This window comes from Salvelinus alpinus, chromosome 28, assembly GCF_045679555.1.
Source record: "Salvelinus alpinus chromosome 28, SLU_Salpinus.1, whole genome shotgun sequence".
NCBI lineage: Eukaryota > Metazoa > Chordata > Actinopteri > Salmoniformes > Salmonidae > Salvelinus > Salvelinus alpinus.
The window spans coordinates 23786676-23807743 of record NC_092113.1 but is presented as its reverse complement, the minus strand read 5'-3'; the positions used below and the strand labels follow the sequence as shown (position 1 = coordinate 23807743).

At 43.8% G+C, this 21068-nt stretch overlaps 3 protein-coding genes across 7 annotated transcripts in view; all 3 read right to left on the bottom strand.

Moving 5' to 3' along the window:
• Window positions 1-6554, bottom strand: part of LOC139557465 (protein phosphatase 1 regulatory subunit 12B-like) — a 43655-nt gene extending 37101 nt beyond the window's left edge. For 3 of the 4 annotated variants that reach the window (XM_071372292.1, XM_071372293.1, XM_071372295.1), the window contains exons 1-2: window positions 6406-6554; window positions 165-255 (exon numbers count right to left, since the gene is read on the bottom strand). In XM_071372292.1, coding sequence (XP_071228393.1) covers window positions 165-255; window positions 6406-6425 — 111 coding nt within the window. In that variant the 5' untranslated portion in view covers window positions 6426-6554. The remainder of the gene's footprint in view (window positions 1-164; window positions 256-6405) is intronic. The other variant, XM_071372291.1, reaches the window with a different exon arrangement.
• Window positions 6555-8106: 1552 nt separating this feature from the next.
• LOC139557447 (uncharacterized) lies at window positions 8107-14906 on the bottom strand. 2 transcript variants are annotated; one of them, XM_071372261.1, is made up of 5 exons: window positions 14188-14906; window positions 10944-11410; window positions 10680-10839; window positions 9544-9928; window positions 8107-8928 (listed from the first exon to the last, which is right to left on the bottom strand). In XM_071372261.1, exons 1-5 carry the CDS (start codon window positions 14464-14466, stop codon window positions 8924-8926), a joined length of 1296 nt encoding a protein of 431 aa, XP_071228362.1. In that variant the 5' UTR covers window positions 14467-14906; the 3' UTR covers window positions 8107-8923. The 2 variants fall into 2 exon arrangements, with proteins under 2 accessions (XP_071228362.1, XP_071228363.1); XM_071372262.1 differs by having other exon boundaries at window positions 10689-10839.
• Window positions 14907-17144: 2238 nt separating this feature from the next.
• LOC139556858 (immunoglobulin-like and fibronectin type III domain-containing protein 1) overlaps window positions 17145-21068 on the bottom strand; it is a 46125-nt gene continuing 42201 nt past the window's right edge. Inside the window, exons 18-26 of the mRNA XM_071370964.1 lie at window positions 20631-20927; window positions 20262-20441; window positions 20023-20151; window positions 19553-19861; window positions 19335-19420; window positions 19044-19236; window positions 18513-18809; window positions 17920-18246; window positions 17145-17799 (exon numbers count right to left, since the gene is read on the bottom strand). Coding sequence (XP_071227065.1) covers window positions 17795-17799; window positions 17920-18246; window positions 18513-18809; window positions 19044-19236; window positions 19335-19420; window positions 19553-19861; window positions 20023-20151; window positions 20262-20441; window positions 20631-20927 — 1823 coding nt within the window. The 3' untranslated portion in view covers window positions 17145-17794. The remainder of the gene's footprint in view (window positions 17800-17919; window positions 18247-18512; window positions 18810-19043; window positions 19237-19334; window positions 19421-19552; window positions 19862-20022; window positions 20152-20261; window positions 20442-20630; window positions 20928-21068) is intronic.

Sequence of the window (21068 nt, the reverse complement as noted above, 5' to 3'; positions counted from 1 at the left end):
AACAAGATACTACAGATAAATAGTCCAACAAAATCACATTGATACCAACAAATATCTTGGGGCCAGTTTCCCTATCTTGGGGCCTAGTCTTGGATTCGTAATGAAGAATTTCCATTTAACATGCATTTTCAGTCCTGGCCCGTGGAGTGTGTTTTGTTTAGTACCTGTGTGGATCTGCGGGTTTGCCTGGCTTGGCGGGATCTGGCCTTCCTCTGAGACTCTGCCTCCTCATCTCTCACTGGGGTTAGATGGGACCTGCACAGGTTGGAAACAGGGCAGCAGCACTTTGCAGGACGTACAGTGCATTCAGGAAGTATTCAAACCCCTTGACTTTTTCCACATTTTGTTACATTACAGACTTATTCTAAAATTGATTAAATGATTTATTTTCCTCATCTATATTCACACAATAACGCATAACGACAAAGCGAAAACAGGTTTGTAGAATATTTTGCACAACAGAAATACCTTATTTACATAAGTATTCATACCCTTTTTCTACAAATTGATTGGAGTCCACCTGTGGTAAATTCAATTGATTGGACATGATTTGGAAAGGCACACACCTGTCAGAGCAAAAACCAAGCCATGAGGTTGAAGGAATTGTCTGTAGAGCTCAGAAACAGGATTGTTTTGAAGCGCAGATCTGGGGAAGGGTACCAAAAAATGGTAGCATTGAAGGTCCCCAAGAACACAGTGGCCATCATTCTTAAATGGAAGAAGTTTGGAACCACCAAGACTCTTCCTATAGCTGGCCGCCCAGCCAAACTGAGCAATCGGGGGAGAAGGGCCTTGGTCAGGGAGGTGACCAAGAACCTGATGGTCACTCTGACAGAGCTCAAGAGTTCCTCTGTGGAGATGGGAGAACCTTCCAGAAGGACAACCATCTCTGCAGCACTCCACCAATCAGGCCTTTATGGTAGAGTGGCCAGACGGAAGCCACTCCTTAGTAAAAGGCACATGACAGCCCGCTTGGAGTTTGCCAAAAGGCACCTAAAGGACTCAGACCATGAGAAACAAGATTATCTGGTCTGATGAAACCAAGAGTTACGTCTGGAGGAAACCTGGCACTATCCCTATGGTGAAGCATGGTGGTGGCAGCATCATGCTGTGGGAACGTTTTTCAGTGACAGGGACTGGGAGACTAGTCAGGATTGAGGGAAAGATGAACGGAGCAAAGAACAAATCAAATCAAACTAATTTTATTTGTCACATACACATGGTTAGCAGATGTTAATGCGGGTGTAGCGAAATGCTTGTGCTTCTAGTTCCGACAATGCAGTAATAACCAACGAATAATCTAACCTAACAATTCCACAACAGCTACCTTATACACACAAGTGTAAAGGGATGAAGAATATGTACATAAAGATATATGAATGAGTGATGGTACAGAACGGCATAGGCAAGATGCAGTAGATGGTATCGAGTACAGTATATACATATGAGATGCGTAATGTAGGGTATGTAAAGATTATATTAAGTGGCATTGTTTAAAGTGGCTAGTGATACCTTTTTTACATGTATGGCAGCAGCAACTCAATGTTAGTGGTGGCTGTTTAACAGTCTGATGGCCTTGAGATAGAAGCTGTTTTTCAGTCTCTCGGTCCGTGCTTTGATGCACCTGTACTGACCTCACCTTCTGGATGATAGCGGAGTGAACAGGCAGTGGCTCAGGTGGTTGTTGTCCTTGATGATCTTTATGGCCTTCCTGTGACATCGGGTGGAGTAGGTGTCCTGGAGGGCAGTTAGTTTGCCCCCGGTGATGCGTTGTGCAGACCTCACTACCCTCTGGAGAGCCTTACGGTTGTGGGCGGAGCAGTTGCCGTACCAGGTAGTGATACAGCCTGAAAGGATGCTCTCGATTGTGCATCTGTAAAAGTTTGTGAGTGCTTTTGGTGACAAGTCGGATTTCTTCAGCCCCCTGAGGTTGAAGAGGTGCTGCTGCGCCTTCTTCACCATGCTGTCTGTGTGGGTGGATCAATTCAGTTTGTCCATGATGTGTACGCCGAGGAACTTAAAACTTTCTACCCTCTCCACTACTGTCCCGTCGATGTGGATAGGGGGGTGCTCCCTCTGCTGTTTCCTGAAGTCCACGATCATCTCCTTTGGTTTGTTGACGTTGAGTGTGAGGTTTTTTTCCTGACACCACACTCCGAGGGCCCTCACCTCCTCCCTGTACGCCGTCTCGTCGTTGTTGGTAATCAAGCCCACCACTGTAGTGTCATCTGCAAACTTGATGATTGAGTTGGAGGCGTGCATGGCCACGCAGTCGTGGGTGAACAGGGAGTACAGGAGAGGGCTCAGAACGCACCCTTGTGGGGCCCCAGTGTTGAGGATCAGCGGGGTGGAGATGTTGTTACCTACCCTCACCACCTGGGGGCGGCCCGTCAGGAAGTCCAGGACCCAGTTGCACAGGGCGGGGTCGAGACTCAGGGTCTCGAGCTTGATGACGAGTTTGGAGGGTACTATGGTGTTAAATGCTGAGCTGTAGTCGATGAACAGCATTCTCACATAGGTATTCCTCTTGTCCAGATGGGTTAGGGCAGTGTGCAGTGTGGTTGCGATTGCGTCGTCTGTGGACCTATTGGGGCGGTAAGCAAATTGGCGTGGGTCTAGAGTGTCAGGTAGGGTGGAGGTGATATGGTCCTTGACTAGTCTCTCAAAGCACTTCATGATGACGGAAGTGAGTGCTACGGGGCGGTAGTCGTTTAGCTCAGTTACCTTAGCTTTCTTGTGAACAGGAACAATGGTGGCCCTCTTGAAGCATGTGGGAACAGCAGACTGGGATAAGGATTGATTGAATATGTCCATTAACACACCAGCCAGCTGGTAGCGGGCCGTGTCAGTGGCACTGTATTGTCCTCAAAGCGAGCACAGAAGTTGTTTAGTCTGTCTGGGAGCAAGACATCCTGGTCCGCGACGGGGCTGGTTTTCTTTTTGTAATCCATGATTGACTGTAGACCCTGCCACATACCTCTTGTGTCTGAGCCGTTGAATTGCGACTCTACTTTGTCTCTATACTGACGCTTAGCTGGTTTGATTGCCTTGCTGAGGGAATAGCTACACTGTTTGTATTCGGTCATGTTTCCAGTCACCCTCCCTGGTTAAAAGCAGTGGTTCGTGCTTTCAGTTTCGCGCAAATGCTGCCATCAATCCACGGTTACTGGTTGGGGAATGTTTTAATAGTTGCTGTGGGTACGACATCGCCAATGCACTTGCTAATGAACTCGCTCACCGAATCAGCGTATTCGTCAATGTTGTTGTGTGACGCAATGCGGAACATATCCCAATCCACGTGATCGAAGCAATCTTGAAGCGTGGAATCAGATTGGTCGGACCAGCGTTGAACAGACCTGAGAGCGGGAGCTTCCTGTTTTAGTTTCTGTCTATAGGCTGGAAGCAACAAAATGGAGTCGTGGTCCGCTTTTCCAAAAGGATGGTGGGGGAGGGCCTTATATGTGTCGCGGAAGGTAGAATAACAATGATCCAGGGTTTTACCAGCCCTGGTAGCACAATCAATATGCTGATAGAATTTAGGGAGTTTTGTTTTCAGATTAGCCTTGTTAAAATCACCAGCTACAATGAATGCAGCCTCAGGATATGTGGTTTCCAGTTTACATAGAGTCAAATAAAGTTCATTCAGCTCCATCCATGTGTCTGCTTGGGGGGGAATATATGCGGCTGTGATTATAATCAAAGAGAATTCTCTTGGTAGATAATGCAGTCGACATTTGATTGTGAGGAATGTAAGTCAGGTGAACAGAAGGACTTGAGTTCCTGTATGTTGTTATGATCACACCACGTCTCGTTAATCTTAAGGCATACCCCCCCGCCCCTCTTCTTACCAGAAAGATGTTTATTTCTGTCGGCGCGATGCGTGAAGAAACCAGCTGGCTGTACCGACTCCGATAGCGTGTCTCGAGTGAGCCATGTTTCCGTGAAGCAAAGAACGTTACAGTCTCTGATGTCTCTCTGGAATGCTACCCGTGCTCGGATTTTATCAACCTTGTTGTCAAGAGACTGGACATTGGCGAGTAGTATGCTCGGGAGCGGTGCGCGATGTGCCCGTCTCCGGAGCCTGACCAGAAGACCGCTTCGTCTGCCCCTTTTACGGCGTCGTTGTATTGGTTCGCCGGCTGGGATCCGATCCATTGTCCCGGGTGGTGGGCAAAACACAGGATCCGCTTCGGGAAAGTCGTATTCCTGGTTGTAATGATCGTGAGTTGACGTTGCTCTTATATCCAGTAGTTCCTCCCAACTGTATGTAATAAAACCTAAGATTACCTGGGGTACCAATGTAATAAATAACACGTAAAAAAATTAAAATAAAAATCCCCATCCTAGGAATGTGAAGCGAGGCGGCCATCTCTGTCGGCGCCGGAAGAGATCCTTGATGAAAACCTGCTCCAGAGCCCTCAGGAATTCAGATTGGGGACGAAGGTTCACCTTCCAACGGGACAACGACCCTAAGCACACAGCCAAGACAACTTAGGAGTGGCTTCAGGACAGGTCTCTGAATATCCTTGAGTGGACCAGCCAAAGCCCGGACTTGAACACGATCGAACATCTCTGCAGACCTGAATATAGCTGTGCAGCGACGCTCCCCATCCAACCTGACACGGCTTGAGAGGATCTGCAGGGAAGCTTGTAGTGTCATACCCAAGAAGACTCAATGCTGTAATCGCTGCCAAAGGTGCTTCAACAAAGTACTGAGTAAAGGGTCTGAATACTTATGTAAATGTGCTATTTCAGTTAATTTTATATTTTGTATAAATTAGCAAACATTTCTAAAAAAAAATAATTCTTTGTTATTATGGGGTATTGTGTGTAGATTGATTATCATTTTTCTTAATCAATTTTAGAATTAAGGCTGTAACGTAACAAAATGTGGAAAAAGTCAAGGGTCTGAATACTTTCCGAATGCATTGTAGCTGTCATGCCCTATAAATAGCTTCAATGAACTCTGGCCAACTCTGGCCATGCTCTGGTCACATACTTCTCACCTTGTACTGGAGCACAGCACGAGGTGACGACATATCAGGGTGAGGTGACATTATGCTCAAATTATCAACAAAACAGTGGCAGTGCAATCAAGTGATCGTTTTGAAAGGTACTGCACCAAAACAAATATTCACAGGAGGTTACATATAATAACGATGTGTTACATGCAATGACTTGGGTGAAGCTGCTTTTACTACATACTATTTCTCACAAGTAAATGCATGCAGAATTTGTTCAGTTGTGCATACAGTGCCTGATGTAATCACAAAACAGCTATGGATTGTACAGTACACACAATAAGTTCACAGTAAATAACCCCCCTCAATCAATAGTACAATGCTCTTAGGACATTATGTGGTATTCCTTTCATGATCATGTTTAATGCCTCTAGCGTGGACAGTAGCCAATCAATGACCTCTAAGAGACAGCCATGTTAGCAGCCATTGGGCTCCATAGAGAGGGGAAGAGTCGAGTAAGCAGCATTCAATCTAATGGCTCGTTGTTCCCACTAGTACCGGCTGCCGGCTGCACTCCCTCCCTCTTTCTGTACTGAGTGTCAATCAATCAACTTCTGCTGTGCCGGAGAGGCACCATCCACACCCTCCATCGTGAGAGAAAGCTTAAGTCGACCGACGGTCAGGACGTCAGTCTACTGCATTATTTAACACTGACTACAGGGCTGTGGATGGCTACATTACTACCAACTGTGATGTAGCCAGGTAGCCTACCAGTTTAGCACACTGGGCCAGTAACCGAAAAGTCATTGGTTTGAATCTCCGATAAAAATCTGTGGATGTGCAAGGCACTTAACCCTAATTACTCCTGTGAGTCGCTCTGGATAAGAATGTCTGCTAAATAATTGTTATGTAAACTGTGATTCTACAGCAACATTACAAATCATATTTCTACACAGTGGAATGACTTGAGGCAAACGTGATACAGGAGACGTCCTACAAAACATACAGTACATTTGCTTATGTTGCAGGATATAAAAAACACTTGATTTAAGCATGTTCAATTTGATTTAAGCATATCCAATTTCCATACCAAATGCATTATATAGGATACATTTGTTGGGGTTGCAATTTTAACATAGTGATGGGAGGTATTTGAGTGCCAATGCATTTAGTATACTAAATATTTACAGCACTATACACACCCACGCTCCAAGAAATTCAGCTAACACACAACCCAGGGGCACCAACTTCCCACACAGTACAATTCAAATACCAGGGAAGGGTATACCTTCCACTTGTAGGAAATCCCAAACAACACCAGTGAGAGGCCGCACCACGTTCACTCTCAGATCAAAGTAAAAGACATATATTCTCACATTCTGCACAGGGAAGTCATGCAGATAGTTGGATAGGATAGGGTTCAGGGTAGGAATTAGTTCCATACCTGGGCTGGCAGGCTTGCATGGTCCCAGGCTGCTGAAGGTCAGAGACCGGTGGAGAGAGACTGCAGTGAGAGAGGCCGGATACGATCCTGAGAGAGGGAGTGATTGGAAGAGCGAGAGGGAGCGATAACGGGGAATGGGGGAGGGACAGAAGAGTGGGACAGGGCGGGAGGGAGAGAGAGAAAGAGAGAGAGACTGTATCCTCCCCATCAGCTGGGCAAGGCGAGGCACAGTGCGTTCAATACAGACTCATAGGCGGGCCGCGGGGCACTCTGAGCCAATTGCGTCTCCAAGAGCCTGATGCAAGCAATGCAGTTTATACACCACACAGCACACAACAAGCATGTTCGATGGGATCAACATTAGCAAGTGCTGCGCAGATTTGCCAAACTTGATCACATTATGAGGGTAGAAGATGATTTGTAGATCAGTGATTCTGTGCTGGTCTTCAGGCCGATCTTCTCTAACATGCTGAAAATGTTCACATACAGCAGTATTACATACACACAATGGTTGCAGTCTTTACAAATGTAGAAATACTTGTATAACATGATACTAATCCATTGTGAATTCTCACGTTAACTTCATGGGGCCTTACCCTTTAACATGTAACAATGGAATAAAACATCATGGATGGGTGTGAACAAGTTAGACAATATTTCAGGTCAGTTGAATGATTTTCAAGTATGCAGTAGCTCATCAACTTAGCTTAATAGATCAAATAATAGTAAACCATAGTGTTTGGCAGTACCAAACCAGCAAATGCAGACACAGGCGTTTGCAACTATACACACACGTCTTATCTGTGTTTTTCAGGATTTCATCATGAGTCATTCCTTACATTAGTCCAAGGGCCACAGAACAAAAAAGGCCTCCGAAAAGGTGAGGTAATTTTATAAAGTTGCACATTAATTAAATATTATAAATAAAATGTACGATTTTGAAATCAAAACACATTTTGGGTAATTTCCCCTAGCAACATTATGAGGTTGCCATGTTACATCTTGGTTACAATTGTTACACACTTGTTTTTAGCCTAACCGGCGCCAGATGGCACTATTATTCCTTTGACATTATTTGTCATATTATGCGTCCAACTTTAACCCAGCTGCCTATACACTCCCCGGCGGCCGCCTCGTACATTAAAAATCCTTCATTCAGGAAGCAGCATTAGCCACTAGGATGGTGGTGGAAAATTGGGTTTTATTGAGACAGTACGCATATTTTCCATGTCTTGTTAGGCCGGTGGGCCATTAAATCACACTAAGGATGAAATGACGCCTTTGCAGCCTGAATGAAGGATGTTTCATGTAGGACCCGGTCACCGGGGGTCACAAGTGTATAGCCTGCTGGGCACATTAAAGTCGGCTGCAGATGACAAACTGATGTAAAAGGACTTATAGTCCCATCTTTTGAGAGCTGTGTTAGCTAGCAAACGTTGTACTGTCTTTAGTTTGGCTAGCAGGCAAGAGCAATGATGGGCCTTGTAGGCTAAATACAGCTGTCAAAACGTCTTATATTAAATGAGAAAACCACTGTTCATGGTTAAAACATACAGTGGGGAGAACAAGTATTTGATACACTGCCGATTTTGCAGGTTTTCCTACTTACAAAGCATGTAGAGGTCTGTAATTTTTATCATAGGTACACTTCAACTGTGAGAGACGGAATCTAAAACAAAAATCCAGAAAATCACATTGTATGATTTTTAAGTAATTAATTTGCATTTTATTGCATGACATAAGTAAGAAGACGAACCCATGCCTTGGCAGTAACAGTGCACTTTGCGTAGACTTTTCAAAAGAAAAGTAAAACAAAAATAAAACTACTAGACTAAAATAATCTTTAGTGAAGCTGCATGAACATTTGAGAATTTCATAGATATGGCCCTTGCTACACCCCCATGCTATTCCTGTAGTAAGCGGTTTTGCCTGTGTAAACAAATAGAATACAGTAACTTATGTTCAGTAACTTTCGTTCCGTATCCCTTATTCCAATCAAAATCCCAAGACACATTTCAGACAATGACAAAAGGAAAGCCCTTCTCACGTCAACAATACAGGCACATTTTGTCTTTGTTTGATTGTGTGTGACAGTGTGTGAGTGAATAAGTGTTTTTTCTGTTGGCTTTTCGTTTTCTCCCTGTCACATTGAACTCTGACGGTTAGAACTGAGCTTGCAGAAAAAGTGTGACAGTTTGGTGTACAGAAAATAATCTATAGAAATACAGCTGTGTTGTTAAAATAGATGAAGGCTTCTTGAGGTTGGTATTGGCAGGTGAGTCCTGAATATTATTAACCATTGCCTAACCAGGTAGCCTTCTCAAACACACATTCATTGAGGTAACAATACTGATTCCAGAGAGTTGTGTGGATTCTATTGACCAGCCATTTCCCTTGGAGAGATAAACTACATGTTTATTGCACCTCAACATCAGCAATGCCTTCCCATTTGTCACGATGCAGACTGAACGTGTCCATTATCCTCTGTGAGTGTGGTGGCTGTCATTGCTGCTTACATTCACACTGTAATATAGAATAACATTACAGTTAACATTACAGATATTAGACAGGTCAATGGCAATGCTCTTCACTAAAGGCCTTAGAGCTGACCAGACAAATCAGAAAAACAACATTTCATATACTATTGCCCACAACAACCTTCAGTGAGGAACATTGCTCTACCAATGAGAGAAGATATTGATACCCTAAATGGTCTGTTGTCATACTTTGTAAGTGGAGGCGGTAACACTTCACATTATATGGAGTACAGGTTACATTAATTGCACTTTGCTCCTATACCTGTGTAATAACACTGCAATTAGACTAGTAACAACATTGTATTACCACATTAGTGCTCCTCACTTGAAACAACAATTTCTGTAAGGAGGTCAGGCCAAAAGAGGTCACAGATAAATTGTAAAAGCCTTGAAATAAAGATTGATAACCTCACAGTGTGCACATAACATCAGCCTGATGAAGGGCTGACGAGGACTTTGAGTTGAAACATTGCACAATAACAATGCGGGAGCATTCATCGGTGTGCAGGGATCCATCTTTATTTCTTCGTTTTGTACCCTGCACCTTGCAGTAACTGGAGGTTTGTACTCTAGTTTGAAATTGATTTTTAGATAGACTTACATTCCTCCTCAGTAGAGGCCTCATCTTCTTCCAGTTGTTCCTCCTCTTCCTCCACGGCCTGCTCCTCCTCTTGCTCATCTTCTGCTTCAGAATCCTCTTCTTCCGCCTGCTCTTCTACATTCTCTACTGCATGCACCTCCTCCACCACCTCCTCTGGTGCTGCCTCTGCCAAGTCCCCCTGCTCCTCCTCCACCCCCTCCTCCTCTGCAGGAGCAGTCTGTTCCTCTGTGACAGCCGAATCCTCCTGTACAACAGACTTCCCATCTAAGTGAGCCGCCTCCTTCTCTTCCACCTCCTCAGCAGGAGCAGCCTGCTCCTCTTCCGCAGAAGCAGCCTCTTCCTCCACCTCCTCTGAGGGCTCATCTGCTTGACCCCCTCCTTCCAGCTGAAACAGAAATAATTATAGTTAGTACTTAAGGGAAGTACAGGGCCTATGGTTACTTTGTAATCACATTGATGTCATTTATTTGGCCTACATTACAGTATATGAATGGGAATACAACATTTACCCAGAATTCATCAGAGAATCCACAGCAGGCAATTCGCCTCTACACACTAATGGGTTAGCAGCAATCTCATAAAAGTTCCCCATGGGCACATGCTGGGCAAAAATAGTTACGAGAATGTGCATGCTCCCCTGTACAAAATACACCAAAATATTTGACGCTAGGAACACTAATGCTTAGATGAGAAACTGTGATGAAAAGGTTTAAAAGGCATTATAAACTGGGTGGTTTAAGCCCTGAATGTTGATTGGCTGACAGCTGTGGTATATCAGACCGTATACCACAGGTATGACAAAACATTTATTTTTACTGCTCTAATTATGTTGGTAACCAGTTTATAATAGCAATAAGGCACCTCGGGGGGTTTGTGGTATATGGCCAATATACCTCGGCTAAGGGCTGTATCCAGGCACTCCGCGTTGCGTCGTGCGTAAGAACAGCCCTTAGCCGTGGTATATTGGCCATATACCACACCCCCTCGGGCCTTACTGCTTAAATAACCTGTGACCAGTCCTAACGTACCACTATATAAGACAATTCATAAAAGGAAGTATATTTGAGGGTGACCCAGTCCCCTTCTACCACAATATTCTAAACCCTGGCATGTGTGAGACTTCCTCTAGGCGTTACCAGGGCGACCTGTTTCTGCACGACCTCCAGCTGAGCGTGGAGCTCAGAGTGCAGACTGTGAGCCGCTGAGTTCTGCTCCTGCAGACTTTGTTGTACTGTCACCAGCTGCCCCTCTCTGGCCTGCTGGGCACTCTGAGACTGCACTGTCTCAATCAGTTCTCTGAAACACAGGTATGCACACACAGTGAAACCAACCAATACAATGGAAGATACAACAACAGCAAACATTTCAAAACTCTTTCCAATTCCCAATACACTACATACCTGACACTTGTGATCTCCGCTGTACTGGCCTCCAGTTGAGCCTGGTTGGCTGACAGCTGTTCCTTCACCCCCAGGAGGTCTGATGCCTGGCCCTCCATGGTGGCGCTCAGGGTGCCCAGCAGCCCTGCCCTCTCGGCCAGGCTCCCTGTCAGACCCTCCACGCTTTGGGCCAGCTCTGTCATCAACCCTGCCAGGCCCTCCACCTGCAGCCGGACAGCCTCAAACTCCTCGCTCTTCCCCTTCAGCATGGCCTGCAGCTGAGTCAGCTGCTCCGTGGACACAGTGGCCTGCTGTATCTCAGCCAGCTGGGCCTTCATCTCTGTGTGGAGGGAGAGAACCTGGGTGGGCAGGTCTAAGGTCTTTAGCTGCTCAGCCATGGCCAGGGCCATGACTACCTGCTTCTGGGCCAGCGTGTAAGACTCTTCTAGGGTGTTGAGGCGAAGCTCGAAGCCACTGGTACTGTGCTGCTGCAAGGACATAAAACAGAAATAGCTCAGAGTCAGCGCATAGTGCAGCCAATAGCAAGTAAGTGAGCAATCTTTATCAAGTATTTTATCTCTCATGCTATTCATCCTGACAGAAAACGATCTATTGGTTGAGACAGTTACAGTAAGTGGGTGTAAAGAAATGAGAACAAGATATTGACCAGGTACTGCAGTGGCCTGTAGGATAATCCTATGATTTAAGTAGGCCAATTTAATTCTGTCAGCAGTTAATTGAATCCAGATCCTGGCCCCATCAGTGACGAAGTCCCACTGTGTGAAGGCTAACCTGTGATCTTATAAGTTAAGGATGGCCTCCCTTCCTGTGCCGGGGGGAATACCACTTTAATGACTCTCCCCGCAGTATGAGGACAGAACACTGTGGCTGCTTTCTAGCAATACTGACACTATTCATAGGATACTAGTTCAAGCATTTACATTTTACACATTAGTAATTTAGCAGATGCACTTATCCAGAGCAATTGACAGTTAATGCATTCATCTTAAGATAGACAACCACATATCACAGTCATAGTAAATACATTTTTACTCAATAAAGTAGCTATCATCAAAGTCAGAGTTAGTAAGGGGGAAAGAGTGAAGTACGAGTGTTAGTTCACCAAAAGGTTACTTCTTCTGAATTCCTGCCTCTCAACAATATGGGCTTCACCTTACTCTGCATGCAGAAAGTCTCTGACTCTGGCCCCTCAAGTGTTGCACAATCCCTAGCCTCAAATGGAATTTACTGAACTGGGGGCAAACAAACCTTCACTCATGGGTGTAACAGCTACATAGGTTACTCACTTTTTATATTTGCTGTGACCCACAAGGTCAAATTGTGGCATAGTGTGTGTATGGTGAGGTCAATGTGCAAACATGTTAAAATGTTAAGGATTTTTATGTGGAAAATCACATGCCTGTATTTAGCCCTGCAACCAGGTATTGACAGCCAACTTTTTGCCTTGTAAAAGAACTTCAACAAACTTGTGAATGCTGGTTTCTTATCTCTCAACAGTGTGTATGAAGTACCTGTAATACCTGTATGTGGGGCCATGGTTTAATACTACAAAATGACTTCTCATTGACGCAGGGTATTTTGGTATCTATAACACATGTTCCAAAGTAACTTAGAACATGCATTAAGCATGTGCAGATACTAGTGCATATACCTCCTCATCCTAATTGGGAAGTAAATTGAGCCCATAAACGGGTTCAATTAGTCTACAAATTCCCCTCTGCACTTATTGTTTTGGAAACACTCACCCGGGTGGCCACGTCTGAATGGGTATAATCTCTAGAACATGTTTCTATGTATGATTAAAGACCAGCCAGGGAACCAGTGCAATGAAGCTGGAAAACTAATAGGAGTACATGTTACAGGGACTCACCACAAGTAAGGTCAATATCGAGTGCTGTAGCAGGCTATTTTTATCCCCATATAGACAACTGGCTTCTTTATTTAAGCCACTGCACAGTGCACACTGAAATCAGTACCATGACTATGTGAAGCATGGTTTCAAGCAGGGTCAACTGCTGTAAAACTCTAGTCGAATTGGAAGTGGAATGTGTTTATTTCAAAACGCCTATACAGTTAATCTTTTATTGAAATATGTCTATATTCTAGGGACATTCAGTGGCTTATGTTATGTACCCTAACAAACTATTGGTGCAGTCAGTGTTCCCACATTGTAGGTCAAATTTAATCCCAATTACAAATGGCAACAGCTGCATGATGTGCACCTCAACATAGTCTCAGAGCATTTCGTCTTATTCTGTACATAAAACTGAGACACTCCATTTAGTATGATGTTACATTTCGTATGGTACAGTATGTATTAATTTGTGGATGTCCACCACCATTTCCCTATAATATGTTACGACTTACAATTAGTATCATATGTTATGAATTCGCAAAACGTACAATATGTTACGATTTGCAGAACATACATGTTATGAATTGTGGCTAGTTGGCTAACATTAGCTAGCTCGCTAACATTAGCTAGGCTAGGGGTTAGGGTTCAAGGTTAGGGTTAAGTTTAGGAGTTAGGGTAAAGGGTTAAGGTTAGGGGAAGGGTTAGCTAAAAGAGTTAAGGTTAGAGTTGGGGGAAGGGTTAGCTAACATGCTAGGTAGTTGCAAAGTAGCTAAAAGTAAGAAGTAGTTGAAAAGTTGCTAATTAAATAAAATGCTAAAGTTATCCATATTGAGATTCGAACTCACAACCTTTGGGTTGCTAGTCGTTCGTGTTATAAGTGTTATACGTACAACCAACCACCCTCATATAGTTTTTGCCTTAAGTAACTATCTGTGTTGTGTAACCATTGCAAACTTAACATATCATACTAAACGGTGTATCGCTGATTTACGTACAGAATAAAACGATATGCTCTGAGACCAGGTTGCGCACCTTGACGGGGGTTAGAAATAGAATAATTTGCGACTCACTTCGGTTCAGTGTCTTGGCAGTATTACATCAGTTCAGAACTATCATATCCTATCCTGAAATTTTGCTGACAACTGCATGCAGGCTATAGGAAGGCATATACATACCGACTGCTAGAGCTTTCCATAGTACTGAATGCAAAATAAATTAGGACGGTCGGAATAGTATTGCAATGGGTCTAAATACAGAAGGATTTTGATCACAAAAAACGTTGCACAGAACGTTATTTTGACATTTTGCTGACGCATGGAAACTTCAGAGCCTTTGTAATGCGCCAATTATTTTTGCCCATGTTCTTATTACGCATGGTTAACTATTTACCTTTTCATTTGTCTGTCGAATTTCTTCCTGGAAGGACTGAAGCGTCACCATCTTCATCTGCATGCCCATGAAATTGTCTGCTAAGTAGGTTATACTTTGGTGCTGCTGGAAACAGAACCATGCCCCGGTGGCACCTCCGACCACAATCATAAGGAATAAAATGAACAATAGCACATTCTGGTTTCCACCTCGCGCCTCCGGTTCTGAAGATTCATGATTCAAATGGTTAAAGTCTTCGTGATTGTGTTTGTTCTTCTTCCCTCGGTGCTTTGCTGTCATTTTAACACAGTAGCGTAGTAGTTCCAACAGTATAATGGCCAGAGGTGGTGAAGGACCGGTGGTGGAAAGATGGATGTTTGCTCTGGTGCTGTGGTGACTTCTCCAGACACGTCTTTCTTGTATTAATTAATTGATATTACAACGCGTAAATTGGTCCTCATTCAATACCAGTAAACAAAGTAGCAAAAAGAGAGAGTTCTTAGTGAAGGGGTGGTTTGGGCTGCAAATAAGAAAATAAAGAAGCGTGTGGTACCCCGTTCCAGAAAGAGAAGAGTGCGTGAGGGGCGTTTAGTGCGGGAGAGTGGCTAGTCTCCCTGTAACGTGTGCTGCTCAGTCTTACCTATTCAGTCCCTCCAGAATTCAACGATTATTGTGTTCAAATTAGTCGCAAAATGCGAAATGCAGTGAAGAGAGAAAAAGTTAGTTGACTTCTGGCTTCATTTAACAATATTATGCGATACATGTGCGTTGATTGGTTGAAATTGCCAGCCCTCTTTTTGTAATGCGGCGATGGGTCAGTTTTGTGAGAAAATATTGCTACTAATTGACTGTTTAATTCCGAAATAGTGCAGTGATTGGTCAAATTTGCAAGTCCTTGCTTGCATAATATGCGGGGAATTGTTGATTTTGCAACTAAAACATTTTGATAGCAGAATCCTGAAGGGACTGAATAATACAAAGTCCAAACGTGTGCCTATGGTAATGATGTACAGTGCATTCAGAAAGTATTCAGACCCCTTGACTTTTTCCACATTTTGGTTTAGTTACAGCCTTGTTCTAAAATAAATGCATTTTTCCCTCATCAATCTACACATAATACCCCATACTGACAAAGTGAAAACCGGTTTTTAGAAATGTTATTACAAATAAAATGTATTACAAATAAAAAACTGAAATACCTTATTTACATAAGTATTCAGACCCTATGCAATGAGACTCGAAATTGAGCTCAGGTGCATCTTGTTTCCATTGATCATCCTTGAGATGTTTCTACAACTTGATTGGAGTCCACCTGTGGTAAATTCAATTGATTGGACATTATTTGGGAAGGCACACACCTGTCTATATAAGGTCCCACAGTTGACAGTGCATGTCAGAGCAAAAACCAAGCCATGAGGTTGAAGGAATTGTCTGATCTGGGGAAGGGTATAAAATCATTTCTGCAGTATTGAAGGTTATTGAGAGCTTCAGAGTTCCTCTGTGGAGATGGAAGAACTTTCCAAAAGGACAATCATCTCTGCAGCACTCCACCAATCAGGGCTTTATGGTAGCGTGGCCAGACGGAAGCCACTCCTCAGTAAAAGGCACATGACAGGCCATTTGGAGTTTGCAAAAAAAGCACCTAAAGGACTCTCAGACCATGAGAAACAAGATTCTCTGTTCTGATGAAACCAAGATTGAACTCTTTGGCCTGAATGCCAAGTGTCGCGTCTGGAGGAAACCTGGCACCATCCCTACAGTGAAGCACAGTGGTGGCAGCATCATGCTGTGGGGATGTTTTTCAGCGGCAGGGACTGGGAGACTAGTCAGGATCGAGGGAAAGATGAACGGAGCAATGTACAGAGAAATCCTTGATGAAAACTTGCTCCAGAGTGCTCAGGACCTCAGACTGAGGCCAAGGTTCACCTTCTAACAGGACAACAACCCAAAGCACACAGCCAAGACAACGCAGGAGTGGCATCGAGACAAGTCTCTGAATGTCCTTGAGTGGCCCAGCCAGAGCCTGGACTTGAACCCGATCGAACATCTCTGGAGAGACCTGAAAATAGCTGTGCAGCGACGTTCCCATCCAACCTGACAGAGCTTGAGAGGATCTGCAGAGAAGAATGAGAGAAACTCCCCAAATACAGGTGTGCCAAGCTTGTAGCGTCATACCCAAAAAGACTCGAGGCTGTAATCGCAGCCAAAGGTGCTTCAACAAAGTACTGAGTAAAGGGTCTGAATACTTTTGTACATTTGATATTACTGTTTTTATGTTTAATACGTTTGCAAAAATGTCTAAAAAACTGTTTTTGCTTTTTCATTATGGGGTATTGTGTGTAGATAGATGAGTATCACGACTCAGGATATGACCCAAATGCAGACACAGGAGGCGGATAGTACAGTTCTCAATAATTTATTATAACACAGGGCAAAGGGCAGGTCGAGGACAGGCAGAGGTTCGTAATCAGGTCAGAGTCAGACAGGTACAGGACGGAAGGCAGGCTCGGGGTCAGGGCAGGCAGAAAGGTCAGAACTGGGAAAACTAGGAAACAAACACTTGAGGAACAGGAAAACGGGAAAGAATGCTGGTAAGACCTGACAAGACAAGACAAACTGGCAACAGACAAACATAGAACACAGGTATAAATGCTCAGGGGATAATGGGGAAGATGAGCGATACCTGGAGGGGGTGGAGACAAGCACAAAGACAGGGGAAACCGATCAGGGTGTGACAATGAGGGGGGAAAAACTATTTAATCAAGTTTAGAATAAGGCTGTAATGTAACAAAATGTGGAAAAAGTCAAGGGGTATATGAATACTTTCCGAATGCACTGTTTATCATTTTCTATGCATGCCTTAGTTCGGCACCACCATGTCATGTAGCTTCTTAGTGACTGAGTAGGCAATTATCAGTATGTAGCCTAAAATATGAATGGGCTCTATAGAGCTGGGGGGGATGTGTGTTGTAATTCTTCATTCTGTGTCTTTCAAAAAGCCTTACATTTCACAATTACAACAACTTTGCCAAACCCTTTATTTGCATTGCATCTTACAAGTGACATAGTTGAGTTCTCAAAAAAATTGACAGCATAGCTCAGTTATTTTCTGTGGTCATATTTAGTATTTCATGGGACCTACAGTAATCTGTCCACTGCATTCATGTCTATTGCCATCACTTCCACAGGCTTTACACAACACTTTCTGTATGTGTGTGTGTACACTTTCGGTCACTTTCTAGTATGTTTTTAATCGGAATGTCAACGTTATTCAGCATGAAATTAGTATGTTTAACATGACAACAAAATTGGAGAGGGTTTGGTAATCTCAAGTGATTTAGGATCAGAATTAATTTAAGTCTAGGAGACCCCAACTCCCAGGTTGGGTCAATGCCATCTCGATTTGGGTCATTTTAGGTTGTGAAATATCCACATCAAACATAATGATCAAAAACGATCACTCTTGTCATTTTTACTTACTAGCCTCAACAAACACAGTGCATGTCTTACAAGCAGTACAGTCATGCATTTTGGAAAATAACTTAATTCAATCATATAACAAAATTGACATTTTCCACCTTGATACATAATAACGCCTCTACATACTGAAGCACTGTAAAATGTTTCTTCATTCTGTGAGCAAGAGAGAGAAAGAGAGAAACAATATTACCCTATTTTAATTACATTAAATAATAGTCTAACTCACACGAGGTACTAAATATGTTTATCAGAGCAGGTCAGTGGAGTTCTCACCTCTGACTGTGAGTTTGGTGGAGGACTCGGCCCTCCCCAGGGCACTTTCTAATTGGATGTTGTACTCGCCCCAGTCTTTGGGGGTCACACGGAGTATCAGCAAGGAGCAGACACCACAGATGTTGGTGATCAAGTAGTTGGTGTTAGTGTTGAGGCTGATGTTGTTGCGGTACCAAGTGACGCGAGGCTTGGGATTTCCCTTTATGGCACAGCTCATATAGCACTCATAGCCTTTGGGTGCTGTGTGCTGTCTCAGTGGCACAAGGAAGGCTGGAGCGGTCCGCAAATCACACGTTTTGTAGGCTGGCATGTTTACCACAAATTTGTCTAGAGAAGAAACATGGCAAAAAGGTAAAATGCTCATCTTACATGTCATGTAATGCTTAAGTTAAAATAGCAGCATTATATAAAGGGTTCATAGATTATTCATTCATTTGTAATAAACCGTTATAATAGCACATTAGTACTTGTCAAATGTTGAGCTTAATGACTGCTATTGATTATACTGTTATTAGTACCTGTCTATCCATAAAAGCTGATTTATATGACTTATTTATATGGCAAAGTATCTCTCTCTGTCTGGCTTCTAATACCTTTCCTCCTCTCGCTTCCCCAAGTGGGAGACTCAGACGGAGCAGACATGCCCATGTCATTCTTGGCGTAGACCCTGAAGTGGTACTCCCTGCCAAGCATAATGTTACAAGCCGTGAACTTGTTGTTGAAGAGCCTGTCGGCCACCGTGCTCCATGAGCCTTTGGTGGAGTCCCGTTTAGACACAGAGTAGTGAAGGTGGTCGTCACGCTTCTCATCAGGGGATGGCTCCCAAATCACAGTCACAGTGCCTGGGACGTTCTCCTCAAGTTCTACTGGTCCTGGAGGCTTGGGATCATCTACAGCCAGAGTCAGAGATGATAGTCAGTATGATGTTACACTTCAGGAGGACATTCTATCATTAGGTGGTAATTGTTGTTGATTCACTTATGGCCGATGTTCATTGTGACTGCTGATATTTAAAATACTTTCTTTGTGAGTGCGGGCCCTGGCTGTCTTTTTCATCTTGTGCAAGTTCCAATCCCTTCTCAGTCTGAAACACACTAGGATAGTTTTACTGTATGTTACTGTACCTGTAACCCTGACCTCCACACTGAAGCTCTCCTGGCCCACTAGATTTTTGACCACTATGGTGTAGATCCCTGAATCAGAGCGCTCAGAGGAAGTGATCAGAAGTTGAGATGACGATTCAGAGTTGGAGATATTGACCCGCTTCAGCAAAGGAACATCGTCCTTCAGCCACGTGACTTCTGGGCATGGGGATGCCTGTTAATAACAAGATGATTTAAAACATCAAGATAGCATGGATTGCACATGGTCTTAAAGCATATGCCAATTACCAGTTTCACCTCTTACCCTCTTACCTCAAAGTTTAAGAGGATCCTGACAGAATTTCCAGCTCTCACCACCATGAAACTCTTCATCTTATTATCGGTGAAGCATGGTCTCACTGAAAACAGTGACAAAAATAAATGAGGACATTTGAAACTCATCTTATGTAAGTCTAACTTGCAGGCTAAAACAGGCTTAAACAGAAAGACAATACAACACTATTCCCAATGAACGCATCATCGTCACCCACCAGGTGGAGGCATGGCCAGGATGTAGTTGTCCAGATCCTGGGGCACTCCTTCTCCTCCATCATTGATAGCGATCACCCTGACCCAGTACATGGCCATGGCCTTCAGGCTTTTCACAGTGAAGGTGGTCAAGATGATGGGGGTGACGTTACAGCGGGTCCAGTCTATGCACTCAGCCTGCCTGACCTCTATAAAATACCCTTTGGCCTCATCCTGGACCCCCACTTCCTCTGTGGGTTTATTCCAGGACACGGAGAGGGTGGTGTAGGATGTGTCTGCCACCTCCAGATCTTCCACTTTCCCTGGGGGTTCTAAAACAAACACTAAATTGTAAATCTAATGGCCATACATCATTGACTTCAAACAAATTAACAGTATAAACAAGCACCTAAATAAACAGTTATTTCAGAAAATATTATGTTTTATTATAGTTGTACATGTTGCTTGCACTTTGAAAGGATGTATGACTTACTCTTTGGGTCTTTTGCGAAAATAAACTCTGAAGGGGAACTGGGCTCGCTGAGTCCAGAGACGTTGATAGCATAAACTCTGAACTCGTATTCGTTCCCTGCTACAACATCTGTCACTGCACGTTTCTTTTCTAGTAGTGAGGAGAAACAGAATCAGTCATAGAAAGTCCAATACAATTGAATTCATTAATCCAAAGAAGCTGTGGTATACTAACGCCCCTAATTCACTAAAAGAAGAGACCTTGGATAGGCTCATCTGTAGGGTTGACGGGACTCCAAAGATTACTCCCCTTCTTGCGTTTTTCCAAGTTGTAGCCCAGGATGCGAGACTCGCCAGTGTCGGTCGGGGGAGACCATGTCAGGTTGATGCAGTTGTTAAAAGCACTAGCCACTTTTGGTGGGGCAGGGCTGCTAGGAAAGGCTGAGATATTTCAGGAAAATTACATAACATTTCGTGTTTGTGTAACACTTTTCAAAATGTTCTGTCATAATACCCAAATAAGGTTATCGTAAGCACAACTTTTGAAGTAGATTCTAATGACAACATATAACAACTTACGTGACATTGTTGACATCCACTATAAACCTACTAAACCTACAACTAGCTCACCCAAGGTGCCAGCTGTGAGGTCATCAGTCTCCATCATCTCACTGACGCCCTCCTCGGTGACCACCCTGATACGATAGCAATACTTCCTGCCGTGTTCCACGTCGTTATCCTTGTATTCGGGCACGCCAGGGATGTCCCCCAGCTTCTTCCAAGTGTTGCGGCCAACTTGCTGGCGCTCCAGGTTGTAGTTTATTACTGGGCAGCCACCGTCATCCTTTGGATCTCTCCATTTGATATGAATACAAGAGGCTGTGCTCTCGAGGACCTCCACAGGGCCCTGGGGCGCGGTGGGTTTGTCTACCAGATCAGACAGAGAGAGGTCACATTACCCTAGCCAAAACAGTCTGCAGTCATGTCTCTGCATTGGAATTTAAGAGAGAGAACTGACTGTCCACAGCACAGATACACAAGAATATCTCTGAACAATGATTGAACTGA